At 36.1% G+C, this 27,916-nt stretch overlaps 3 protein-coding genes across 3 annotated transcripts; 1 reads left to right on the top strand and 2 right to left on the bottom strand.

Moving 5' to 3' along the window:
- The first annotated feature begins 170 nt into the window (after positions 1 to 170).
- LOC120342739 (uncharacterized) lies at positions 171 to 2,023 on the top strand. Its single transcript, XM_039411705.2, has 3 exons — positions 171 to 683; positions 1,157 to 1,261; positions 1,649 to 2,023. Exons 1-3 carry the CDS (start codon positions 651 to 653, stop codon positions 1,823 to 1,825), a joined length of 315 nt encoding a protein of 104 aa, XP_039267639.1. The 5' UTR covers positions 171 to 650; the 3' UTR covers positions 1,826 to 2,023.
- LOC120342716 (pre-mRNA-processing factor 17-like) lies at positions 2,017 to 13,021 on the bottom strand. Its single transcript, XM_078111045.1, has 12 exons — positions 12,688 to 13,021; positions 11,938 to 12,030; positions 11,732 to 11,858; positions 11,166 to 11,234; positions 10,584 to 10,768; positions 10,080 to 10,199; positions 9,569 to 9,760; positions 6,053 to 6,200; positions 5,397 to 5,512; positions 4,923 to 5,056; positions 3,035 to 3,212; positions 2,017 to 2,545 (listed from the first exon to the last, which is right to left on the bottom strand). The coding sequence occupies exons 1-12, from the start codon at positions 12,874 to 12,876 to the stop codon at positions 2,324 to 2,326; spliced, it is 1,773 nt and encodes a 590-aa protein (XP_077967171.1). The 5' UTR covers positions 12,877 to 13,021; the 3' UTR covers positions 2,017 to 2,323.
- A 3,056-nt stretch (positions 13,022 to 16,077) lies between these two features.
- On the bottom strand, positions 16,078 to 27,842 carry LOC120342711 (uncharacterized). Its single transcript, XM_078110807.1, has 20 exons — positions 27,685 to 27,842; positions 26,637 to 26,841; positions 25,677 to 25,853; positions 24,918 to 25,044; positions 24,456 to 24,675; positions 24,182 to 24,366; positions 23,360 to 23,645; positions 22,858 to 23,029; positions 22,513 to 22,611; positions 21,935 to 22,181; positions 21,313 to 21,553; positions 21,078 to 21,236; positions 20,868 to 20,999; positions 20,546 to 20,771; positions 20,319 to 20,437; positions 19,958 to 20,243; positions 18,199 to 18,337; positions 17,964 to 18,118; positions 17,634 to 17,782; positions 16,078 to 17,558 (listed from the first exon to the last, which is right to left on the bottom strand). The coding sequence occupies exons 1-20, from the start codon at positions 27,706 to 27,708 to the stop codon at positions 17,409 to 17,411; spliced, it is 3,498 nt and encodes a 1,165-aa protein (XP_077966933.1). The 5' UTR covers positions 27,709 to 27,842; the 3' UTR covers positions 16,078 to 17,408.
- Between the last annotated feature and the right edge of the window lie 74 nt (positions 27,843 to 27,916).

Here is a 27,916-nt window from a genome sequence, read left to right as displayed (position 1 = left end):
TTAAAATCATTTAAATGTTGCGTGATTTCATATGAGTTATGCTGCCTGGATACGGAAGGACGCAGGTAAGAAATGACCAAAATTAGGTAATCTTTGTCGTAAATAATCCTAAAAGAAAAGGCTAATGTTAGTCTTTGTAAGACTTCCTATTTTTTGGTTTCGATTGTTACAAGACACAACTACCCCCTGAAAACTGGTAGATTCATTTCGGCATACACGTGTTTCAAACACGCTGGGCATGTAATTAACCTTTCTATACATTTGTAAAATGTGTTTTAAAAACAGGAGGAGGTAACATCTATATGGCAAGGTAGACAAAAGGTTCATTCAATACTTTTGAGCACAATGCCGATGATGTACCGGCGTAAGGTACCCTTAGGTATGATAGGTTATTCTTTGTGCTTACTGAGTTAAATTACAAAGTAAAGGCAATTAAAGGCTACTTTACTTCTCTGCTTGGCGCGAGGCCATATTTCATTTGTGAAGCAGAATTGAGGTAGAAATGTACAGTTCTGACTTTTATGACGTCATAGAGAATGTTTATAAATTTATGAATTTGCTATTCCTGTCAAAAATCACAGTTCATAAACTATAAACCAACAGCGGCCAGTTTTTCAACTTGTGGATGATAGTTGATCATAAGGCAAAAGATGTGTAGATGGGGATGCGTCTACAATGACACGGTATGATTGATTAATAGACTACTATAGTAACGTAACATTTGGCTATCGTTAGTGCATCAAGTTAGAATTCTTTGATTTAATGTTATGCTATTCATTGATTGTACATGTGAGTATTCACTGTCCGCACTTATATGATTGATTCTTAATGAGTTCGGTAGCTGTGGTTCAATGGTATTATTATGAAAATGAATATAAACGTCGATGACCATACTGAAAACGTCACTGCGTTATACATTATTCAAAAACAACAAATGAAATTATAATTTGGAACTCAGTAAAGTGCTAAAATGTAGGGAGCTGAGGTGGTGGTATCAGCATAGCAACGAATTTCAGTAAAATTGTGCGAGCAAACAGAATTATGGCAATGCGAACATACACGGTCGATAAAGACAATATATGATGACGATTGGCACTCCTTTAATTACTTGGGAAAAGTTCAATCCACACTGTCTAATTTTACAATGTTATTTCAGACATTCATGTGCAAATTTTGTGGAACAAGATTTTGCAATGATTGTCTCAAAGGAGAATTTACCGGATTAATGAGAGAAGCTGGATGCTGCAGGAAATGTAATCAGGTACGATATTACAAATTTAAATATTCAGAGTTTTGTTTGGCTCCCAAACTCGGTTCAAAGCGGTCATAACTATAAAGACATTTCAAAAGACGTGATATTAGTAAATAAAACTATGGCAAATATCTTTCTGTAACAGTGGTAGGCCTGAAAACAGCGCATATCCTAGTTTTCGAATTAAATTACGACATTGTTTGTTGTAAGTAAACTGCTTGTCTGAGGAAGTCTTACGTGGTGGTTGGACGAAACAAAAATACATTTGTGTTAGTGTGCAGCTGGACTTTAATTGGATAGTCTAGTTAGATAGACAACCTAATACCAGGACAAAGTTGAACACGTTCAGCCTCGGACTAAATTTCATTTGATTCATACTCTATTACATTCTTGCAGTACAAATGTGTGGGAAAACGTGTGGAATATGTCCCTGGGAAAGGTCCTTCGGAAGAAACCAAAGAGAAATATGCCGCCTGGAAGGAAAAACAAGGTAAAGGGAAGAAGAAAGGAAAAAAGAAAGGTGGTAAGAAGGGGAAGAAAAAGGGGGGAAAGAAGAAAAAGAAACGAAAGTAGATTTCCCGCGTAAGAACAAACAAATGGAGCGTGACAGCAACAATAGAGAACGCCGCCCCGTTGACATGCCAACCAAGAGTTACAACAATGAACATTCCGATACACGCGTATGCTATGTTGGTGCTTCGACGGCTAAGCGTGGGCCTAAAACCTCAGACGCAACTTGTGCAGCGACAAGCCTACCAAGGCGCTTACAGCAAGAACAGGAATTTATTTCTCGTAATTCTAGCTTTTTACTTTACAAACATTTTAGAGCAATTCATAATAAAGTGCAATGAAATAAAAGTATGAAAACTGGTCCAGAGTAACTGTATGATTGAGCTACAAATTTATCATATCGACCTTCTCAAAAAACTGTGAATCATCCAACCACAAGTTGAAGTTTTGTATAACCCACTTTCGATTCTCAGTGCCCATTGTACAAAGGCACAACACCATCACTGCCAGGGACATCCCAGGTCATCATAGGAAAATCCTTTTAACAAACAGTTCCTCTACTCAGTCCCAGAGTTTAATGAGGCCATCCCACCCGCAGGTAATGACTTTAGAAGTTTCATGAGGATGCCATAAACATCCGATACAGACTTTATCATGAGCTCGAAATTTACTGAATAGTTTTGTAGTTTTCCAATCCCAGATAAAAACTTTACCGTCCCCATCACCAGAAACAACATAAGACAAATCAGGAGAAAAATCCATTTGACAAGCATAACCGGCAACCTAAAATAAGAGAAAAATTGAATTAGATAGAGGGTGAAATTTAACAGCACTTCGATGTTGTTGAACAAACAAACGTGATTACTTTGCATTGGAAGTTGTTTGCACTGCAGGGGTTTGATATGTTGATATATTTATTGTACATATTAAGTCATTAATTTGTAACTTCCAATTTCATGGCGACTCAATAAATATTTGATAGTTAACTTCAAATATTTAATGAGTTGCCAAAATACTAGGAAGACAAATACCATGAGCTTTGTTTCACTTCAATTATCAAGATTGAAGTTTAGCTTATATGGTCACCACAAAATTGTTTTCAATCCTTGAAACTGTTGAAATGCGAGGGAAACATTGTGATCTTTTTAGCGGAATTCGGAGAAACTGGGTTATTGAATTATGGTGTGTTCTTAGCTCAAACTGCAAATATATTAGAACAAACTGCCTACGCCTGGTTTGAACACGGTTAAGGGTTTTTCCATTGCAACTCACCATATGTCCTTTAAACTTCTTCTTCTGTTTGACTCTGAATCTTCCATGAACATCAAATATCATAATTTGATTATCAAGAGACTGACAACCCAACCATTTTCCGTTGGGTGATAAAGTAACAGAAGGCATTGAATGCATCCCAGGGTCGGCAATATATTTGAAATCAACCGGAATATCCCTGGAAAAAATATACAGTCAATTTCACTCTTCTTAAATGATTAATTCTTACAGTATGCTAATGCGAAAAGGTTTCAGCAATGTTTCTAAGCCGCCAAATCTAAGCCATCCTTTCCTGGACAATCATATTTCAGCTATGTTACAGTCACTTTGTGTTATACATAGATAGATACTATCCTAAAAACAAAGAAAAAATGGCAAATAATCAGCCCAGCAGATCTAAGTCAACTCTATATGTCTTAGTGGCATTTAGACTACGACTCAAGCATTCGATTCAAGTTGAATTTTTTTTTACTCTGACCCCAGCTAGGAAAACCAAATTTTGATAACAAAACTTTGTTGTATGCAAGACTTCCTTTCTTGTCTGTTAAGAATACTCAGTCAACTTTTGAGTGTATGTTAGGATTTTTCAATAACTCCAATTTTTTCAATTTTTATCTCTGACAGATTGGAAATAAAATTCCAGCCTCCGACTTTATTCAGACTCAGATTCTACAGATCTGACAAATATTATCATAATAAACTTGACTTCAAACTTGACCAGATGCTACACTTACATGATCAATTGACTGAAATATTGGGGCTCCCGAAGTATGCGAACCAAGATGGCGGACATCGGAATGTAATATGTGTACTAGGTTAGGGTTAGGCCATAATTTTAGGTATAAATACTACGGGAGGCTCTTGGCTAGTCTTCGAACTGATAATAGGACTAAAATAAGGAAAATTGGAAAAAAATTATCGCCTAACCCTAACCTGTTACCCATGTTACGTTCCGATGTCCACCATCTTGGTTCGCATACTTCGGGAGTACCGAAATATTAATATATCAAACTAAAGGGATCATTGTTCTTCAAAATGTTTCACTCAAATCATACGATAAGCAACTATATAAATAGATAAACGTAGGATTACCATATTTATCAAATAAAAAACAGGGACAGTGGGAATGGGACAAACCTTGGTTCGAATCAATGTAAGGTGTGCTCTTTCCTTTCGACATTTTGAATAATTTAACGTTATGTCACATATTATGTTAATTTGACGTATTAAACATATATTAATTGTGACATAACAATATCGTAGTTCTTCTAATGTACTAGTGAAGTAAGTCGCAAATCAGTGGTATAAATGGACTACCTCCATTAAAAAAAAATTGTATGGGTATTAAATAAAAAAAGCATTTACGTTTACAGGGTGGGACGTGAGGGAGGGCTTGTCAAAATTGGGGACTATCCCACTTAAACCCAGACGTGTGGTAAGCCTAAATCAGTCGTTTTCAACCTTTCACTAACCACATACCACTTTACTGTTTTATACTATGACCGCGTACCCTCGACAAAGCCTGTTTTGGGGTGGGGAACAATGGCACAAAAACGGGCTATGGGAGTATTTTATGTGGTACAACATCCTTTGTGATGTAACACGCAAAACGGACGAGGGCGATCTCTAAAAAAATAACTGGAGGCGCTATAAATGCCTTTCAGTGAATATATACAATATGGAAGATAAAACGCTACCGGCATATTTTAGCCAACTCAAAAGTTGATTGTTGCAATATTTCAAAGCTGATCGCGTACCACTTACAAAGCTACCGGGTACCACTAGTGGTATGCTTACCACAGGTTGAGAACCACTGGCCTATATGAAGGCAATGTCTGAAAAAACTTTACTTAATGCTCGCCATGTGAACATATATAAATTGGCTCACCATTCCCAAACTCTCAAACTTTTATCATCAGATGTTGAAACGAATCTTTTGTTATCATCGACAAATGTAATGGTATTTACTGCTCCAAGATGACGATCATATTCTTGAACAATTTCCCCGGATCTGGTATCCCACTTGAAAGTAAATATAATATATTATAAAATAAATATAACATAATATATATAAATATGGTATATAATATATATATATAATAATATAGTAGTATAAATATAATAATAATATATTGTTGGCCAATAGTCACGCTTCCGCATTTCCAATTATTTAGTACAGCATAACGTCCAGCAGGCCAGTCTCACCAATTTGTTTATATAGATTCTAAATTATTTGAATAACATCTTAGGATAAAGTTATATAAATTTGGAAAAGTCGATGTTTGTTCAAGATGGTATAGTTTAGTATAACTATAATGTATCTAATGGTAAATTCTGTTGATTATAGTAATATCAAACTTACTGCGACTATTTTTTTATCTGAGGTTCCAGCAACAAAAATATTTTGCTTATCTTCATCTGGATTAAATTTGACACAATATGGAACTTTATTGCTTGTGAATTTAGCTTTGCATTCACCTAAAAAAATGAATTCAGTGATCAATAACAACAATAGTACAAGGTACAACTTGGATAAGTCATTATAGAAGGCTTAAATGTTATACTGTAATCTGTAAATAAAGCAATACTAGTTCAAGATTAACAACCTTTTTTCTGATATCAAAATTATTTTAAAATAGTTGAGGTTAAAGCTAACATAATTTGTACGGAACAATTAGACTGTATTATTACAAAAAAAAAAATCTGTACTCCTGTATGGTGTATACCAGGTTAGGGTTAGGCAGTAATTTGATTCCGATTTTCCTTATTTTAGTTCTATTATGGGTTCAGGGACTGTCTGGGTTAGGTTTGCCTATAAGTTTCAGTCCATTTACACAACTTGAAGTAGGCGAACAAAATTAGTTACCTCCATATCGGTACACATACCGGTACTTCTGGAGTGCCAAAAAAAGTAATTTAAAAAGCAACATAGTTAGCTATCTACTGGATTATCGATATTCACTTTTAATAAGCCGAAATAACTTTACAATAGATGGATGGAATTGAAATCTGACAAACCTGTTTCTGTATCCCATAACTTTATATATCGATCATAAGCGGCTGTTAAAAATTCTGATCCATAATTTGAAAAACAAGCATCTCTCACTGCTTTTGCATGACCGTGATAAGTTCGCAGTAGTCGTCTTTTATTATAAACTTCCCAAATCTAAAGATATTATGCATAAAATTAGATATGAATTCAAGGAGACTTCTATTAAATAAGTAAAACTGTGACCAATGTTTGACTGAGTAAAAATATCTTTAAATCTGATTCAAAGTCAAACCACGAATAGCCTTATAAGGACCACTTGATGATCGATGTAACTGTAACAGCTGGTCAGTTATGGCTGCCGCCACCATTAATTCTGTATATCTGAAACAAACAACCGTGGTTGGCCATATGATTGATCCATCTTATCGACATTCCTCTCCCTTGGGATAAATATGAAAATCCCACGGCAGGTTGTTCATTGAATGCATCTTGTTTTTTTTACAAAAGTATGAATTAGAGTCTGACTAAAAACATGCCTCCTGGGGCAGGCTGGGCCATGATTCAAATTTCTAGAAGTCAGTCAAGTCCCTAACTGAATCTGGAAAAAGCTGGCGAATATCCCAGTTTCACTATCCCAGAGTCAGACGTCAAATATTTAGAGCAGGGGTCACCAACCTTCTCGAAGCCGAGGGCTACTTTTTGGGTACAGATTAAGCTGCGGGCTGGGCTACCAGTTCAATGTACACTTCTAAAAAATCAGTTGCTCGATTAAGCTTCAATTATTGATATAATTACTGGTATTTAGTGAAGTATAGACACTAATAAACTTTAGAATTCTTCAGGAAATCAAACAATTATCAAAACGTTGCAAATAAATTTCTATCAATAACACTTGTATTTCAAAACTGAGTGTTTTCAAATCTCTGCACAAGTCTAAGATAAAATGTAATTAACAGTTGTACTATCAAATGTTGCAGAGTATTATACTCCGACGTGTAATTTGACACTGTAACTCTGAGCGAGTCTTGCAGATTTTCATCAGTGAGGCGTGTTCCATGTTTGTTCTTGGTGGAGTGAGTCGCGGCGCTATAACCCATCGTGTCAAGCGTTAGGTTCGCATGTTAGAATCTCATGCGGGGATAGCTATGTGCGAAAGGATAGCTGGACTCCTCGCCGCCGTAGGGTCGTTCACGTAACCGCTGGTCGGTTAAGGCTACCTTCGCCATCAAGTCCAGGCTTCCGGAAACAAATAACTAACTAATCCCATACCCGACATCGAATGGTAACCAGCAAGAAGCCGTGGTTTGTCATATGGTTAAGCCGTCCTATCTTCTTCCCCGGGATAAATATGTGAATCTCCTCCTATCCTGAGTTTATGTCAAAAATGTTGATTCGAAAGGATAGGTTGAAACAAACGATGGTCTCGTAAAATAGGATTGCTGTATGATTTGAATCGCGAGCTTTTTCTGTCCGTACTGTGCTGACCAGTTGTAGTTAGCGCGAAAGATTACGTGACAAGATGTGAAATATCTCTCCGCTTTGCCGTCGCTAAAATCGCCCCACTAATGAGACACACGCAGGCTGTTTTCATGGTGGTATAAATATATCCACCTCCCATTCATCGTGAAAATGATGGGTTTTTCTTTGGAATCAATAATTGTATTATTACTGCTCCGCTAACCAACGGACAAGAAAAAGCGCGGGTTCGTGGAAAGTGACCTCCATGTGATGTCATAATTGGAAGAGTGTTAATTGACCCGTCACATTACTGAGGTCAAAGTAAAACAAGAGAGCTATGCTCAAATATATGGACACGTAGAGTCACATAATTTTGATGAGGTCTAAGCGAAAAAAAAAGTAATAGCCTTCTGGAGAAAATTTTTATCTTTAACCACTGAAAATTTCAAAGCAATTGGTCCAGTATTCGAAGAGAAAAGCGACTTTTTAAAAACGTGTCAAAGAACAAGAACAACAACATAATATTGAAACGATCGTTATGTCCACTACGTGTCCAACAAAGAGATGAGAGCTGAATTCACGGCGGTACCGGTACCTAACGTAGGTGCGGTACTGAGTTAGCAGTCAGCCAGCATCTTACCTGTACACTGTAGGCCATATACGGTAATTGATCACAGAACAGTTGTTCCCTTGCAAATTTTATGTTGTTTACACTTTAGGACAGATAATTGATCACAGAACAATTCTTCCCTTTCAAATTTTATGTTGTTTCCAGTAGACTCTTATCAAAATAAACAAATATAGTAGGCTACAAGTGCTACAATGCTTGCATTACTGCACTGGTAGGACCGTGAAAGAATAAGTTACGGTAATTTCATTGTGGTAAGACACCGGTACCGGCACCAGTACCAGTATCGTACTTACGTACTGAGCTACCAGTACCGGTACCGAACCTGTAGGTCTGATATTCCGTTCCGCATACGATAGGCTATAAAACTTGCATTGCAGCATTAGTATTACCGCGGAAGGAATAAGTCAATTTCACTGCGTTACGGTAACGGTATGGCAACTTACCAGTACCGACCTACAGTAGCTGTAGTACTGAGCAAGACAATCGATCGCGAAACCGCTTGAAATAAGTGTAAAACAGTGTTCCCATGAGTAAAAATAAATACCGCGAAATTTTGTATGAAATATCATATCTCATAGGATTCATATAAAATTTAAGAATAAATAAAAGTAATAGCCTTCTGGGGAAAAATATAATCTTTACTCACTGAAAATTTCAAAGCAATTGGTCCAGTAATCAACGATAAAAGCGATTTTTTCATAACGATACCAAGAAGAAGACAAATAAGAACAAGAACAACAAAAATACCAAAACGATCGTTATGTCCACTAACGTGTCCAATAAGGTTGATGGTTACAATAATTAATATAGTGTCATTTCTAGTTTCCATATAAGTGTGATTTATACTAAAATAGCAGGACAAAATATAATTGATCTAGCTTACTTATAAGAGCCGTTATTAAGCTTAGTTTGGAACAGACCTGCGGGCGACTCATATGGTCTTCGCGGGCGACTTGGTGCCCGCGGGCAACGCGTTGGTGACCCCTGATTTAGAGTCTAATTTAGAGATTAGAGTCTAAACCGGACATACTACGCCTGCGGGCCAAATCCGGCCCGCTGAGTAATTCAATCTGGCCTGCCTGATGCTGCCACAACCTAACTAAAACCCATTCTTGAAATTTAATTTTTTTTTTCAGATTGCGATTAAATTTAGTTTTAGCACAAGGCTTATTGTTTTCCACTTTTGCTTTTGTAACACTAACTATTGTTCATAAAATGTAATTTTTTACATCACACTTACATGGCCCGCCAATTTAGGTGGGAAAAATTTTTTGGCACTGGTCCAAAAACCTTTCTCACTCCTGGTCTAAACTGTTGTCAACTCAAAGTCAAGCAAAATTTTTTTGATAGAAAAAGGATAACATATGACATTGATCAGATCCCACAGTCTCTTGATCATTGACATATCCACAGATATCCCAACAGACTATTAAGATGTCTATGCTTTACTTACTTTAACTTTGCAGTCCATTGATGTGGAGAGCAACAAATGACCAGATTTTGGAAATAAACGAATTGCTGAAACTGCTTTTGTGTGACCACTCCATGTATGAATAAGTTTTTTTGGCAGAAAACATCTGTCTGGAGGAGTATCTGATTTTAAATTCACACCAACATCTTGAGGTATATGGAGGTAAGATCGACCCTGAAAATAGTATTACCATGTTAGCCTAAAATTCAACTCATTTTAAAGCTAAGAACTTCCTAATTGGCGGCCATCTTTAATAAGATATGCAAGGCACACATGGGAAATATAAAGCATGACATCAGAACAAGTTAAAAAGGCATGAGAGATTTTTTAGGTTCTAACAGCATCACTCTACTAGAGGTAATAAAATATGCATTCAAATTTCAGGACACTTTCTTCAAGCCCAATCCAGTATTATGCTCGGTCATTTTCATTGATCAACAACTGCATCCCTTCATTGGCTATATTTCACTGTAATATATTGTGATACACTTACCTGATAATCATTTGGATTTTTGACATGTAATGTTGTCTTTTCTTCGATGGTTGCTTCCTCTGCTTTCTTCCCTCTCTTTTTACGCTTTGCAAGCAGTTCATCGATTTCTATCTGTTCTTCCTGAAATCCATATGCAAATACACATTAGTAATATCACTCTTGTTTTTTTTATTACATGATATATAATATATCACTTGAGAATGTTGAGATGACTTATTGAAACTCACCAAACCCCATTCACCATGTCCTAGTGATTTAAACCATACCAAAATAACTGTTTACAAACAAATCATTTTATCAGGCACAATAGCTATAATATGCACGTTGGCTTAGCTAGTTTGTGGCCGCAAGATGAAAACTCAAGTTAAAACCCAAGCTCATCTCAATCAGCGTCTAAAATAAATAAATTTAGTAGGCTATGTCGAAAACTGCTTTTTTTATATAATGCTTCTTATCTATTAATTCACTGCATATTCAAGTCAATGCTAGGCAATTAAAAGTTACCTCAGAAGGTTTGGAAATTTTAACATCGTCAACAAATCCACCCCAAGGTCCAAGAAATCCGTCAATATCCTCAGGATTATCACATTTCTGTCTCTTCCTTTTATCAGCCTCTCTTGTTTTGATTTTTTCAAAAACAGTTCTCTCTTTTTCATTGTTTTTGGCCATCAGTTCCTCACCAACATCAGCTGGAAAAAATAATATCCGATTGAGGAATGACGAAAAAATTAGTTAAAAACAAAACTAAAAAAAATTATTCGAACAAAATTATGTTATCAGATTCTGTGTCGGGAATTACTGTTTTCCTTTCGGTATAGTTGGAATTTGGATATTGAAAATTTGAATGGCTTAGTTTCGAATATGACATAAATTCAAATTTGCTGCAAGATGGACTTATTAAAATGATTCAAAAGTAATGACATGGGAGTATTTAAAATACAGGGTGGCCCAGAAAGAAAAGAACTATAAATTTATTAATTACTTCAACGTAAATGAAGCAAATATATATAATACTTTTGTTTGTGTATGATTGCACCCAAAAGTTTCAGTAATCATAGAAGTTATAAAAAAAACATAAAAACATACCAATCACTGTCTTGTTTCCTGCTGTTTCATCAATTCCAGATTCATCAATGGAAGGATCGACTGCATAGCCTGAAGAAAGATTGTAATGCCATATTCAGATATATTTAGAAAATTAAGTGAGAACATAATAAGAATAGAAAATTATTAGCAATAAAGATTGACTTATCAACAGGTATTTTATATACTCTTTATGAACAAGTTAATAAATGAGAAAGCACTCATAATTTGGAACAGATAGATACAGCTGGTATTTAGATTTTTATGAAACAATGTTTCTGTTTTGACTTATTGAAAACTATTAACAGGGTTGGGTTGTATGCTCGAATGGCTTCATAATAAAAATTTGTTATGCGAGTAGCTTGATCACCAAAAGTCTGCAATCTCTGATGCATGAATAAGGTAATTCCACATAACCCGATGCAGCGTTATCCAGGGAGAGGAAGAAATAAAAAGTTTCAAGGGAAGTAAAGTCTTGAATTTATAGAAAAGGTGGTTGGGCACCACTGACCTAATGTGACCGATTTTCCTCCAATGTTAGTATATAGAACAGTAGTGTATCACCATACCATAACTATAAAACGTCTTTCTCTGATTTTCAAACTGAAATTTATCGACATGAGCTTCTTGCACAAAGCCTGCTAATGTGTTCTTTTGTGCCAATTGTTGCCTTGTTTTGAATGGATTTGCTGGTCCCTGTAAACAAAATTAATCACATGTTCACCACGAACAAGAAAAGAAGGCTTCAACAATGGAATCTTTAAAGAAATAAAACCTGTTCTGGTGCAAACATCTGTTGATATGTTGGATTGAACATAACCTCCTTATTCGTGACATGATCAATGGCTTTTGTTCCTTGTACATCCTCCTGTGTAGATTAAAGAAGAAGATGCAGTTCTATATTTTAGGATAGGATAGGATTTACATATTTATCCTGGGGGAGAGGAAAGCTGATAAGACGGTGGTGTCCATATGGCACACCACGGCCTCTCGTCCGGCTACCATTCCAAGTCGGGTATGGGATTAGTTATATTGTTTGTTTTCTGAAGCATGGACTTGGTGGTGGAGGAAGCCATAACCGACCAGCAGTTACGTGAACCACCCAACGACGGCGAGGAGTCCAGCAATCCTCTCGCACATAACCATCCCTGCATGGGATTCGAACCTGCGAACCCACGCAGAGTAATTAGAGGTGCGGTGGCGAGCGTATTCCTAACGCTTAGCCCGTTGAGCCACACCGCCGCGCCAATAATATAATATATAATTATTAATAATTTTAATAATATAACTTGTACATGACCATGAGTTTTGAAGAATAACTGAATAATGAAACAAAAGGTTCCAGAAGCTCAGGTTGCCCTGACTAGAGGTGGGCCTAGGGGCAGCCTGTTGTAGGGGACAGCAGAACCAAGCTAGTTCATCTAATTACACATGTTTTTCTCAATGTGCTTGAATTTAATTAAAAGCTGAAATTACGTTATGTAATACGGTACAGTTTTAATTGCAGAATTGACTTGTATCTTACCTTAGTTATAACTTCAGGAGCCGCAACAACCAATTGCATTTTTGAACTCGATGAAGGACCATCTGTGGATTTTAAGTGAAGCGTTGACTCTTCAGAAATAACTTTGCCTGCCGCGATCTCACCATCCGCTGACCCATCACTATCATCTGAATCTGCATATGCAGTTTTCAAAGCGAATATAGCAGCCATTTATCTTTTAAACTGTTAGAAATGTTGTATATCTCAATATCTGTATATATGGGCTTTGGTCTACTAACCCAAAGTGAACATAATTCTGAAACACTAGAAATCTAACCAAAACAACCACAGCTGCATGGACGTTCTCCCGACCTTTGACCCAAGAAAAGTTCTCCCTACACTTCGCCATTGCAAAATTTTAGACGCTTATTTTGAGAGATCGCGCCTACAAATTGTTTGAAGTTTTAAAAGTTTGAAACTATCATTTTCATATAAGAAAGAATTTTGGCGAGATGGGATGCATGCCCGATCATGACTGCAAATCTTCGGCTTATATGTAAATATTTTATTAATTTTATTCTATGTAAATATTTTATTAATTTTCTTTCTTTCCATGAAAACTTAATGTTATTTTTGGACACACCTAAAATATGTTAAAACATATTTGAAGCATTTTTTTATTCATGTTTTTTGATATTAATGTTGGGTGGTAACAGACCCCGATGACCGCATGGTCGTATCGTTGCCACCCAGTCTATACCGAGAACTGTTTCGCTTTTTATTAATTATGTTTTTGTTGTGTATATGTTTTCTGGTGGACAAAGCAAATAAACTCTCTCTCTCTCTTCATATAGCAATATGTCGGGAAATGAGATACTTTGTGGAGTAGGCTAATGCCACGGTTAACGGAACACAAGTTTGCATCTGGGATTACAAAGGCGATGACAGGATGGTGTAGAGTAGACTGTAGATTATCAACTTCTTGCTGGTATAATTTTTGTGGCGATCTTCACTATCATAGGCATTGTATTGGGTTTTCTTGGTGACAGATATAACAGAATCAGAATACTCTTCATAATCATATGTGTACTTATTTGCTCTACAATGACTTTGATGACAGGCTAAATGAGAATTCGTACTGATATAATCTGATATAAACGGGCCAATTCATAACGTTTTAGACATTCATTTCATGGCGTATTATTGTTTTTGTTTTGTGTATCTACTGTTTTTAGGAACATTGGCTTCATTAATTATATGGGCCTACATGTTTACGCGCGTTATTAGTCAGTTAGTGTTTTCCTGATAATTGTTTTTATAATTGTCTGAGCGCAGAATTCACAAGCATTGTTTTGATTTGTTTGTACGTGTCTTGATTTACTGTATCACATTTAATTAAATGCTTCTGGGATGTATTGTCATTATATAGCGATGGTTAGATCTATGATTACATTATGCTTGAGACAGAGAAGAATTTGTCACACCATGCAAAAACACCACAAATTTGATCACTATATATTCCTTGGCCATCAATTCAATTCCACACCAATACCATGCCTAAACATAAAATGCGTGAATACATAAACGAGAATATCGGTCAGAGACCGAAGACTTATCGATCGAAAGTTAGGGTATCCCCAAAACCGCGCTCTTACTCCATATTGACACCTTGTGTCCCATCACTAATTAATTAATAACTCGCTAATTATACGACATAATTCACCCAAAATCAATAGTTGAAGGATAGAATTCAACATAGCTCTTCTGCTCGCCTAGTTGCAATAATTAGTAACCTTGCAGTAACTATATTATACTATCTACAACCCTTATACCCCCAATCAAACATAAAACCATGCATCTATGTTAAGAATGACCTCACATGAAGAAAAACGTGAGAGACATGCGCATTAGGGTTATAAAGCGAACAGCTATTCAAAGAAAATACTTCCAGCTACCTTGTTAAAAAAGAGAAAAAAACAGCACGCATGTCACAGTACCATTTCTTGTGTGCCAGACTAGGTCAGGCTAAGCTACGGTAACATATAACAATTTTAATATAGCTGTCCAACATTCTCATAAAAACAATACAATGTGCAAGTGTGGAGTGAACGAACATCACCAGATGTTGGTTTCCAAATAGTAATTTTTAACATTTGGAAACTAAATGAAACTTAACTTGTTTTTGAAAAGATTTTTTGGACTTAACGTCTTCAAGTTTAAGGGAAGAGTATTTCATTTAAGGGGAGAGAATTCCAGTAAGTGCTAGGCCTTGTGTTACTTAATATACCCGCTTGCTCCATTAAGTAGGCTGGGTTATAGCTCCTTTACCCTTTTAAAACAATACGCGTTGAGGCTTGTCATTTGCTTTTGTCTGCTACTCGTGTACTGCTCTTGTTTTATCATTTTCAACCAAGCCATGAATTTTGCAAAACTTACTCTTCATCCTGTACTATTTTGATGAGCCAGTAATAATCTCTTTCAACAAGAGATATTCGTCGAATATCAACTCTCCCACCCAAACGCTTGACTCTGGGCACGCCATCTTGGCGTACATCGTATGCTTGTAATAATATGTCATATTTACACTGTTTTGTTGTGTTCCGTTCTCATTGAGCTCATGTTGTCCTATTTACAAGTTTCGCAGTTGCTCTATAGTATCCAATAACTTATAATTGTGGGTTTCTGGCATCTCATAGTTTAATTCGATTTTTTTTGTTCTTCCTCTGTTTTCTTTGATTGTTTTAACCGAGTAAATGTTTAATATTCCATTGTCAATGTGGTACTCCGTAGTTTATTTCAAATTTTTTTTGTTTCGTCTTGTACGATTATGTTCAATTTAGTAATTTTTATTATTGACATGTTCTATCGATATATTTGTTGCCTGAATTCGGATGCAAGCTGTCGACTAGATGACTCATTTAATCTTTCGCGAATAGCCGATATCCGTTTATGTAATTTGTGACATGTAGGCCTAGATCAGGGGTCACCAAACTACGGCCCGCGGGCCGAATCCGGCCCGCGACGTCATTTTATCCGGCCCGCGGCGTCATTTTATCAGGTCCGCAATAACGCGCAAAAATGGCTAAATTTTTTTCCAAGAAAGATTTTCACGAGCATCGTCTTCCTTGTTTATTTCGTAACATTGGCCAATCGGCAAGATGCAGAAAATTGACGTAATAATAGGCCTTTCCGCATCCGCTCATACACTTTTGTCACCCTGACAGATTTTCAGTCGTGGTTGTAAACAAAACTTCGTTTTTGCGACTTTGAATGCTACCAGTACGTAACGTTTTCTGAGATACACTTGTACACTCGTGGCGCTTGCTTTCGACGAAACTGTTTGTTTTTCGTGCTAAAATAAACGTCGAATGCTCATTTTGTGCTAACAGTACTGTAATCCCTCGCGTACTGCTCCAATTTCAAAAGCCACACTAACTTTTGTACTGCTTTAATGCGGATATTCATGTAGGTATGTTACAAAAAAATTGAAGTTCATCCGATTTAAATAAAAACTGCTCCAGTGGAAAGATCTGAGTAAAAATAGAAAACAATACCAAGTTTGGAATAAACGGTCAAGAAATAACGGAGATATCGGAATTTTAGTACCGCCCGACAGCCAATTTTTTCCATAATGATTGTATTACTTTTTTGATAAGAACTGTACTGAATATGGAAAAATAACACATATCAATCACTAATCTTTCGATGTGCGTCACATCTATGGTATATTGAGACTATTTCAGGATTTTATTCTGGCAACGGTCATTGACACCGCCGGAAGATCGTCGCAAATAAACGCTGGAGTTGTTCATGATAGTTTGACAGTGGTTCATTGTGGGTAATAATTAACGATGTTCTGATTGTACGAAATTCATAAAAATTGGTAAGTATCAAGTTAGACAAGAAATACACACGTCCATATAAATTTTATTGGTGTCCATAGACAATATCATTAATTTTCACTACGTATAACTGGAGCGTAATTTTTGAAAGCGTCGAATGTTGGGAAATCTGTGCGCTAATGAAAAAATTCAAATACCAGATAATAGTTGTTTATTTTATCTAAAATATGTCAAAATTTCATAGAAATCCAAGCTACAGCAGGCAGTCGTTTTTATGAGCGGTATTTCAACACGGCGTAACGGTACTTAGCAGACGTGATGCGTACATTTTTTGCCGCGGATTTTGTAACAATTCTAATTCATGACAGCAACGTTTTGATAACAGCTAAACTCAGGATAGTTGTCTAGATATAGAAATCTTGTTAATTTTTTTTCCTAGGATGTTCTCGATCTATAATCTGCGATATTCCCAACATTTGTGAATTTATTGTATTGCATTGACAAAAATATTCATCCGGCCCGTTTCAACACAATTTGAGTCATACCCGGCCCGCGGTCAAAAAAGTTTGGTGACCCCTGGCCTAGATTATTGATTTCTCTTCCTTATAGAATATTGGTTTTGCACAACAAAAATAATTGTTTTCATTTAGGGCGAGGCCGCTCAAAATCATTAGGTGAAAAAGTCTTTACATACATGACTTGCAATACACATTTTGTGTAGCTGATCAATAAATCAAACCATCTTTCTTTCAGCAATATAAAAAGGAAAACAACTTGCATGCAAATACATTTATAATACAATTAAGTAGAAAAAAGGCCATATATCGTAGCTATGTCATCCCACTTTCAAGTGGTCATATGACGTTTGCGTTTTGGCAAAATGCTCATTTATTTACAAGTTGCGAATTTGACTGTGATGTTTCATGCTGTTGTGGTTACAGTGCTCCGTCTCCGTCCAAATCTAAGAAAGCTACGGGCGACAGTACTTGTACTGCTCGTTCTACGTCTTCCGTTGTCGACAGCATATTTCATATTTCGTTTTTCCAGTCTTCTATGAATCGCTCTTCTCACCTAATCACAAAAAACACTTCAAGCATAAAAGGCAACAAACAAATAATAAAGCGGTTTCTTACTAAATCAGATTACCTCTCCGTTGAAAAGGCAATATACTATGAATATTGCAATGCCTTGCGTTGAATTGAGAATTATGAAAAGCATTGTGAACACTTGAGAGAAATGAGCAAGAAATCCACACACCCACGGAACGCCCAGTATGGGAAGAAGTACTAGAGCGCCTGTAAATAATAAAAAAGTAAAATAAAAACAAGTCAAATTTCATTGCTGTGGTAGAACAGGCCTACAATCCTAAATGCGCCAATCAACTCTGCGAGATCGGAATTAAGTTCTGTCGATCGCAGTAGAAACGCATCAACATTCGCATATATCGGTGTATAAATACTGTGAAAGTAATCTTACCTTTGACCGCTGTTTTAGCATCCTGAAAGAAATGATACTTGTCTGTAGATTCCAATGGGGCATTTTTGTTGTTAAACGATGGTGATCGCACTTTTACTTTAGGAGAACAGCTAACTGAGTTTCTGTACATCACCGATGTTCGGCTATTGTAAAGCCTGAAAAAAAAGAATCAATGTTGCTTGATACAAAATAGATCAGTTTAACTAAAAACGTATCAGGCTGCTTTAAAATATACCTTGTCGAATCTCCGCTTACAGTTTGGAATCTTGGTGCTGAAACCTCTTTGTTATCGTTGCTGTGTGGATGCAGTGATTCTGTTTTGAACGCAACAGCTAAGCTTTCCGTTGAAGAGACAGAGTCGTCTTCTTTGATATCTAAAATATGTCGATATGCAATTGGTATACGTTTGCTGTCACTAAACAGCTTTTATTGGACACGTAGTGGACATAACGATCGTTTCAATATTATGTTGTTGTTGTTCTTGTTCTTGTTCTTGTTCTTGTTCTTTGACACGTTTTTAAAAAGTCGCTTTTCTCTTTGATTACTGGACTAATTGCTTCGAAATTTTCAGTGGTTGAAGATGAAATTTTTCTCCAGAAGGCTATTACTTTTATTTATTTCAAATATTTCTGTTAGCTCTGTAAGATTTGTTTTTGTTTGCTATGACGTCATTAAACGTTCTGCGGATATCGGACGTCATTTTGTGTCCAACGGACCATCTTGCAATTTCAATTCACGCTGTCACAAGACAGGACCTTCTAAAGATAGAGAAGTTCTGGTACCGTAACACAGCGCGGTGACACTGAACTAACTCGTAGCTGTCAAAAGCTTGAAAATCCATACAAATATGAGAAATAAAAAGATGAAACTTGGCAGGTGGGTAGAGTTGTGTTTCTTTTAACCATATTTGAAAGTTTCGCGTTTCTACATTTGAAGGATGGGGAATAGGGGGTGTGCATTTCCGATACGTCGATAATATCTTTATCAACCAATTTGCGGCCACCGTGTTTTCGTCTGTTTGATTGCTGTGATGGGGTGCTTTGTTTATAATTTAACGAGTTTTGTTCGAAATAACCGTGTTCTTGAAATATATGAAGGTCAGAAATGCAATTAGAAGCCCAATGTTTTCACGCTGTCACAATACCAACAATTGTCAACCAATTTGCGACCACCGTGTTTTGTCTGTCTGATTGCTGTATGGCTGCGTATGCGATAGTCTCGACGCAACAGAAACGATGATCAAGGCTTGAAATCCGTGGTCGCACACTGGTCGTTCGGTCGCAAATACGTCTTTCGAGTGCCGTACTTTGGGGATTTGTATAGCTTTAACCCTTTGTCGTAGAAAGTTAATACGAGGTTTAGCGTGTAGAATAAATGCCGCCAATGCACCCACGGTGAAAAAATTAACGGGTTAGATATATTGGTTTTTGTTTTATAGCGGTTTGAATGAAATTGTCCGCAGACTGGCTACACCACCCTAGGCCTGGTGAGTTGTCCGTGTAGTCGAATTGTCCATCAGCCCTAAACGGCTATGACAGTCACTGTACCAAAAATTGTACCCCGATTCGGCTGGTGTTAAGTTGACGCATGTTATTTAGTAACGTTTTTATGTGAAATGTTTGACTGTGGTTCGGTACCTGATCCGATAATACGGTACATAATTGACCCATATCACGAGATATTTCAACTGATGTTTCAATTGTCACAGGACCTAAAATATCCATGACAGTCCCTGTACCGTCACGGTACCCCGATACAGGTACTGGTAAGTCACCGCCGGTATGTTAGTCGTTGGTCACCGCATATGATTTTTGGGGAATTGTTCTGCGTGTCCATATATTTGAGCATTGCTCTCTTTTACTAATGAGTGACATTTTGTCGATCGGTATCAGTGTCCCAGAAATTTTCTGACTTTGATTCTTGTTTGGTTTTGAGTCCTATTAATGATCAGTAGGTATAATCAGTGACATTCAGTATGATCTAAAAATACTCACCGTTAATTCCCTGCTTACACTCTTCCTCCTCTGTTGTTACCTGTAAAAGACAAGGAGATGTAGATACAACAATAGGCACTCTTGTAGGCGTTGTCTTTCCGTTACCGGCTTGGCCGTGTAATCGATCATATGTTCCAAAATGTTGTTGTTCTTCAATCGATGATGCTTGACCAGAAGCATACCTCGAAGATGAAGATGAACGTGGAGGGCTGGACTTCGAACCATTGTTGTACATTTTATTTCTTGATCGTATTTTTGAAGAAGTTTTCAAACTCGTTACACAAATCTAAAAGCGAGAGATTGTTTTCTAATGTATTTAACTGTTGAACCATCAAAATTTCATGCATATTGTGCTACTTACATGAAGAGTCTTGCACATTATAATGCTATTGAAAACCAAAACTAATATTGCTGGTATCAAGAAGCTCCAAATCATCCAATTTGAAGTGCTCAACCAGCACCTCTCATATTTCTGCTCACCTGAAAATGAATGGATACCAACAAAAATTATTTTACTAAAATTGAGATTAAGTACTAATCTGCTTCAATGGCGCAAAATTGATTATCAAAAATAGTACATAAACCTACCAGAGTCCCTGATTGTAACTTTCCCTTCGTTTCTTGGTGGAAAAGGCATTGTGCCTTCTGGACATTGGGGTGTAATTTCGACCTCACTTCTCTTCTCGGCAATCTCCATAACATACAAGTCATGTGGAATTCCATAACCGGCTGCAATTGCCACAATCAGTACTGGAATTAACCATCCTACGGCATACATCCAATTGTAGCTTGCAATTTTTGATCGCATAAAGACCTTAAAAAAGTAGGAGAAGAAATAGGTATATACAGTATTACTGTTTGCACGTAGCACTCAAGCACTCAATAGAATAAAAATCTTAAAATGTTGTACCTGGACTACGTATAAGTATAAAAATATTCCTTCTACTAGCATCCACATAAACGAGGCTAGAAGAAAGTAATGTGTCAACACTGTAGAAATCACGCAAACTGTATTGTTCTTTAGAAAAATATCACCCATCAACTACAAGAAAACATGTAAATAATATGTTACAAAAATGTTACATTGCTTTCAACTAATTACAACACATGAATGTCTTACAAATAAGATATGAACTCCCAAAAGAGCCAATGAAAGGTTAGTGTGTGCTTTGAATCGTTCATTCCGGACAAGATGTCGGACCAAGTAAAAAATGGTAAGAGAGGCCAATAATCCAACCACAGAAAGTGCTGATCCGATGATTGAAATGGTATCAAATATCTAAAATACAATATTTTATTATTTTGAATGTCATGTTATTTCGCAATTTATAAACGACTATAGTATAAAAATGTACCAATGATTCTTGTTCTGTCATATCAAACATCGTTTCGGCTGGCATCATAAAAGCTGCGAAGTTTGTTGTGTGATTACATTTACATGTAACTCCTTGTTTATCAGCGGATACCACGTGACAACCTTTCGATTTCCATGAAATTGTTTCTGCTTCAAGATATTCACATGATAGGCAGACTTGTGAATTTGATTTATCAGATGAATCCGTTAAATTTAAAAATGTTTCTTCATCAAATCTGATCCTGAAATTTAAATGTTTAAATTGTTTTTATGACAACGGATATCTACCAACGTGGGTTCCAAATAAAATAAAAATTAAAGTAATGGTGAGAGCAATTTTCATATAATTACTGAATTATGTTGATATTTATGTTAATACATATAATACTTAAAAAACTACATAACTGCTCAAAAAATGATGCCACCGTTATGTATTATTCAAAATATATTACGTTGCCGTCGTACACCGATAAAATCGGATTCGTTCTCGGGCAATCTCCTAACGAAGAGCTTTTTAAGCAAGCTATGCTAAACCAGAAATTTTTAGATTTGAGCTTCATATATCTGTATGTATAAAAGGCTCATTGTGTGCAATATGCAATTTCTATAAAGAGCTAACCTACCAATATGTTACTGGCACTGATCGTTTAACTCCGTTTTGCTTAGTCGATAACGAAACCACGCCTCCTTCACCGATAAACGATTTATTTTGTGTCATTTCTCCAGTAGAAGGTTCAACACTTCTTGTATGACGAGAATGGTTTTCTATATCCACTTCATCCAACACTGAAGAGTTTGTTGTCAATTCCGATTGCTTTATCAATATTTCTCGAATCATATGAGACCATGATTTATATCGCAAAGCATACACTGAAAACAAGTAATTAAATTGAAATAATAGATGATTTAATAAACTAGTTAAACGTTGTCATCGCATTTTAAAGATATTTCGTTCTAATCCTATGGCTTCTACGTCATCATTGGTGGGATGGATTGAGACGTCTGCGACGAATTAAGTCTTTTTGAAAATACAATAGCATCCATACGTATCGGCTGCTCGTTACCTGGAGCCTTGTTTAATGCGAAAGTGTAACGCTCATAATTTGATCACACGGAAGGGTCCCAAATGCAGGTTGCAGGCGTGTTAATTTGATTATGTACAAGTTTTCGGAATTTTCTTTCCATTTATAATTCGCATTACCTTTCAGATTCTCTCCTTCCGAACGATTGAGAGTGCCAATATCATCTGTCCAAATGAATGTGTCATCATATTTAAACTGAGCAATTGTCTCTGAGTTTTCTGTTGGAAAAATAATTCATACAAAATAAGCCTATTGTACTGTAGCGTACAACGTCGTCAAATCATATAAGGTGGTTGAAAAAATATTGGCAAATAGGGCCTCCTGAAGTATGCGCACCAAGATGGCGCGCAACCTGAACTCAGGTTGTGTACCAGGTTATAGTTCAGGTTGTGCGACATCTTGGTGCGCATACTTCAGGAGCACCGGCAAATATGTATGAAATGAAAAAATGAGCTTCAACTCACGCTGAAATTCTACACGAGATATGCTAACAGAAAGAGAATCTTTTTCTAAAGTGTAATTTTTTTCGTTTGCATTCGCTTTCTCGCTGAGGATGACGTCTGATACAGTTCCGACATAGCGTTCATTAGTCAACAACATTTGATGCAATTTCTCACTGACTTCATCCAAGGACATCTAAATATTGTGATATAAAATGACTCTTGTATGATGAATGTGCGTGAATTTACTTTGTACCGTATTATAAATTTACCAAGCTACGAATAGTTCTTATTGTATAGCCTATATATATTATCGAAATCTGAACTGAAGAGGGGAGTCCATTGAAATGTATATACATCCATTTACGCGTTTGACCTGTGACCTGATCTGGAAGGCAGTACAGCTCAAGTCTATTGATAATTGATATACGAAATATTAAATTATAATATTTGAACTCTTCGATTTTTCGACTTCAGTCCATGTAAAAAGCTTGCCAAATCGTAAGAACATCTTGAATTCTCCTACCTGGGCCCATATGGCACTTGAATTGATGTTAACCGCATTGTTTACTAAGTCCATGTAAGATTCCAATATATGTTGGCCCAACAGAGAAGGTGCTGCTCTAAAAACGCTGCCTGCATCGTTATAAAATGCTGTGACATCTTTTGTTACATCTCCAAGCGTAGTTTGAATATCAACAAGTGTTAACATATCGTCGGTATTTGAGATCATAGTTCCAAATGGAGATTGGGTGGATCCGTTGGCGGTTGATTTGGTCAACTTTTTAAGAACAGTTTCCACAACTTGCAACCTGTATATCAGAATTAATTTGATAATTGGGACTTTTTTTGGTACTCCCGTAGTGCGTGTACCAGGTTAGGATTATGCTATTATTTTGTTCACATTTTCCTTATTTTAGTTCTGTTACGAGTTCAGGGACTGTCTGTGTTAGCCAAGTGAATATACCCCCTGCTCATAGGCTTCAGTCCCTTTACACAACTTGATGTAAAGTAGGCGAACAAAATCGGTTAACAATATCTTTATATTGGTACACACACTTCTGGAGCGCCCTTTTTTAAATTAAGACTAATTTTTGAACATGTTTGTATACTCTAAACAGGAGTTATTCACTGAGCTAGGTGATTCCAATCAGATAGGCCTACTCGATTAGGTTCGAGTTACAAATTCATCGAAATGGCGTATATAAGGGCATCAGGAAATACGACCTTCTTTGTGTGTCTATGTTATAATTTAGAGTTGTTAAAAATATTTTAAAAGTGGTTTATTTGATCATGATTATGACCACGATTCAAAAGTGATTAGGAGTTGCACAGACCCTTTACTCACGTTAGTTCTTTGCACATGATATCTTCGATCAAATCTTCTAATTCTTGAACGCTTCCAATTATTTTTGTAGCGTATTGTCTGTTTTTATTTTGCGACAGCATGTATATAAGGCGGAATTTATTTCTTGCAAATACCTTCTCAGGATCAACAAAAAATCCGCGATGGATCGTAACATTTTCAAGGGCCTGAGAAAATAATTATTTTAAAATTTACTAATATACCCATTTTGATGTAACGGTTTGTATTGAAGTAAAGGTTTTGATAATGAACTTGCCATCACAATGTTGACAACTCCTTCAATTGCGGTATGAAGGTCGTCATCATTGCATTGATTTTGTAAATCGCAATCACTTCTGTGTGTGTCCACAACGTCTTTCCATAATCGCACTAGATATCCAATGTTACACCTCCATTCTCCATCAATTACTTTGGACAATATTTCATTCAAATCCCGGTAAACTTGCTTGGAAGACAAAACTGCATTCAGCCGATCCCTATCAATGAATAACAAAATTTCATCAATTCTAATTTGTCCATGCGGCCACTTGGAGCTTCGTCATTAACTTATTTGGTGTGTTTTCCTCCTCGTCCTATTTATGACTGTTTAAATGAATTCTCGCTCAATGTACGGTTGATCGAAAAGTATAGTTCATTGGAGTAATGAAACAAATCGATACTTTTGAATATTTTCGACCTTCCTTTGACATTTACAACAAAGCATCCCTATATTACTTACCCTTCTTCTGCCATTGTTTTTGTAAGCCATGATTGTGGAACGACACTCTCAAGTTCTGACATTCGTTGGTTAAGAATATCTATCACCTGCCCAAGTTCCTCAATCTGCGTTGAACTGAGTTCTGACGCTGGAAAAAAGATAGTGTCAGGTTTTCATCAATAAAATGCCCTCAATTGGCCTAAATTTTGTAAAAAAAATTAAATTTTGTAAAATCTCGTGACTTTAATGCTTTTTTCGGAATTTAATGCTTCTATGGCGGCAAAGTTAAATTTTCTAATACAAAAACAAACAAAAAAAAAATCATTTATACATGACATTTATTTCCTTATTGATATATCAATATTTCAATGTTAATATTTATTTTCCAACGGCGATTTGTTGAAACTTGCTTAAGCAAAAAAGATGCTTCCAAGTTTTTACGCTCTGTTACTTACTAAATATACAATTATTATTGAGCAACATTTCATTACCGAATACAAATTAAACAATAAGATTTACTGGAAAATAAAATCAATATCCTTTGGGGTTTTGTTGAAAAAACTTAAAAAACCCAACGAACCCAAAAAATTCTCAGGCGACCCAGCTTTGGATCGCGACCTATAGGTTTGGAGAACTGATATAAATTTCATCAAATTGGCGACGTTGATATTCGGAAACAATTTGCGTAAATATGGATCGTACCAATTGATCAGTATTTTATTTAAATAACCATGAATAAATGCCATTTCTCCTACAAATATTATGCAAATTCGTACTTACATTTTGAAGGGTCATTCAAAGTTTCTTTGATGTTTAGTTTGACCTTGTACAATTTCAAGTAATCGGGATTACGAAGATTGCGATAAACAAACGAAAATACAGATTCTTCAGAACCATAAAGAGCAATCAATGCATCATGATGTTGATGTACTTTGTTGATGGTTTTGTTTTCGTTGTCTGTAAATTGAGGATACAGTATGAGGATTACACAATATGCGGATGTAAAATGCAATTAAATTGCGTGGGACACAATTTGGATACCATCATAGACAGAAAAAGTACCGTTGAGAGTTTGTAATCGTATTTTGTGAACATTCACTATATGCGGGATTAAGCCTACTACGAATTTTACTCATTTGTGTGTATGAAGGTTCATACGAAATAAATTTCAAACAGTGGAAGGTATTATTACATCAATTCGAAGCTGTTACGTGGGCGTTCGTTCTGGAGATTTATAACCTTGAGTGCCAGTAGTTGCTGTTTGTTGTAAGGCATGGTTCTATTTGAGTCATAAAAACTACTTGCTCTTATTAAAGAACATAATAAACCAAATATTACATGGATGCAACATAAATTCTATCACAGTATAGAGCAAGGGGTGGGCAATTTTTTTTTTAACCAGGGCCACCCTGCCCACCTTGTATGGCGGGCCATGTAAGTGTGACGTAAAAAGTTACATTTTATTAACAATATTTACAGTGTTAAAAAGCAAAGGTGGAAAACAATAAGTCTCGTGCCAAAACTAAATTAACCGCAATCTCATCAATTCCTTGAGCTATTTTTGAATGTGTATCGTATTTTTCATTTTCTTTTTCTAGATAGTTTTATTTCTGTAGACACTCGTTTTAACCATCTGGGCCATTCTGATACGGGATACTGATACATGATTCAAGCCAATTTTCTATTAAAAATACTTTCCAAGATATTTGTTGTTAACAATAAGTATATATATAAACTTACAATGGTATTCAATCGCCGAAGTTGCTGTTGTTTGTTCGTTAAAATCATTTGAACCTTGTCTATTTTCTACATTGTAATCTTGGCCATAAATATCAGAACTTCCATATTCATTGCCATGATATTCATTATTTTCTCCATAATAGTCTGACACAACTTCTTCGTCATAAACATCATATTCGGCTGTGATAGCTTGGACGAGAAGTATCTGAAAGCCAGATAAAATTGAAATAAATGAACATTAAAGCAGTGTTTCCGAACCTATTGATCGCGACCAAAAAATGGGTCTTCTGAAATCCTTTCGGGTCGCTTTGTTTCTAACAAAGAATTACTATTATTCAGTTTATTTCCCTGTAAATTTTATTGTTTATTTCGTATTGACTTGTGCTCAGCAGTAATTGTATATGTGGGAAATAAAGAAGCGGAAAAACTTGGCAACATCTATTTTGCTTATGTAATGCCACGTAACTGCATGCCGTTTAGTATCCTTGGTTCGCGAGATTTTACAAAAACTATTATTTAAAAAATTTGGGTTGCTTGAAAAAATGTTGGAAGCCACCTCATTAGAGAAATGTATTGGCATATCGTGATAATGAAGCAGCGTTTTTCCTCCACGCGTCGACTAGCCAAAGAAGCACCAAGCTATTGAAGTTAAATCATATTTATTGCTTTGGATAAAAATATATAAACTTTTTTAAACGATCGCGATCACATTTTAACGACAAACTCTGCCCACCAAAGCTGATGACGAGAAACATATAAGCATTGTTGTATGTTTCGTGGTTCAATCATTTTAACGATGTGTCCTTGATGGCTGAGATTTGGATTGGAATTCATTTTCAAAATTTTGCATATTCTTTTGATTATACATAAAAACTCAGTAAATAGCTTATTTTTTCACATATCGAAAATTCTCATAAAGTACATATATACAGAGTGAAGTAAAATGAGAAGTGGCATTCCAGGGTGAAGGAATACGCGATAAACCATTTATCGGGCAGCGTCACCAACGTCCTTAATCAAAATGATATATACTTTTCTAATAACTTACCGCCAAAATCAATCTCCTCATCATTTCTATTTAAATTCCTTTTAAACTTCAACTGTCTGGCTTCACTCTTAGGTAGTGTAATAATTTCTGCTGATCCGTACGTCTTGTAACAGTCTTTTGACGAAATGAACCGTAAAACCTTATTACGCATCTATTGAATGCACCTACAAACGGATATTACGCATGTATGTTACGGGTATTTACGTATATGTATTTAGGTATAGCCGAGAAA

The sequence above is a fragment of the Styela clava genome, chromosome 3 (assembly GCF_964204865.1).
Source record: "Styela clava chromosome 3, kaStyClav1.hap1.2, whole genome shotgun sequence".
NCBI classification, from domain to species: domain Eukaryota; kingdom Metazoa; phylum Chordata; class Ascidiacea; order Stolidobranchia; family Styelidae; genus Styela; species Styela clava.
The sequence above is the reverse complement of the archived record's forward strand: the minus strand, read 5'-3'. Positions and strand labels throughout refer to the sequence as shown.

Excerpts from the sequence above, each read along its gene's own strand:
- LOC120342739 (XM_039411705.2), top strand. The coding sequence starts at position 651 with ATGTGTAGATGGGGATGCGTCTACAATGACACG. Across the intron at positions 684-1,156 it reads GATGCGTCTACAATGACACG|ACATTCATGTGCAAATTTTG; the intron begins GTATGATTGATT and ends ATGTTATTTCAG. Across the intron at positions 1,262-1,648 it reads GCTGCAGGAAATGTAATCAG|TACAAATGTGTGGGAAAACG; the intron begins GTACGATATTAC and ends ACATTCTTGCAG.
- LOC120342716 (XM_078111045.1), bottom strand. The coding sequence starts at position 12,876 with ATGGCTGCTATATTCGCTTTGAAAACTGCATATGCAGATTCAGATGAT. Across the intron at positions 12,031-12,687 it reads CTCCTGAAGTTATAACTAAG|GAGGATGTACAAGGAACAAA; the intron begins GTAAGATACAAG and ends TAATCTACACAG. Across the intron at positions 6,201-9,568 it reads CAATGGACTGCAAAGTTAAA|ATTTGGGAAGTTTATAATAA; the intron begins GTAAGTAAAGCA and ends TAATATCTTTAG.
- LOC120342711 (XM_078110807.1), bottom strand. The coding sequence starts at position 27,708 with ATGATGAGGAGATTGATTTTGGCG. Across the intron at positions 25,045-25,676 it reads TTTGAATGACCCTTCAAAAT|CGTCAGAACTCAGTTCAACG; the intron begins GTAAGTACGAAT and ends TCTTTTTTCCAG. Across the intron at positions 17,559-17,633 it reads ATTGCCTTTTCAACGGAGAG|GTGAGAAGAGCGATTCATAG; the intron begins GTAATCTGATTT and ends TTTTGTGATTAG.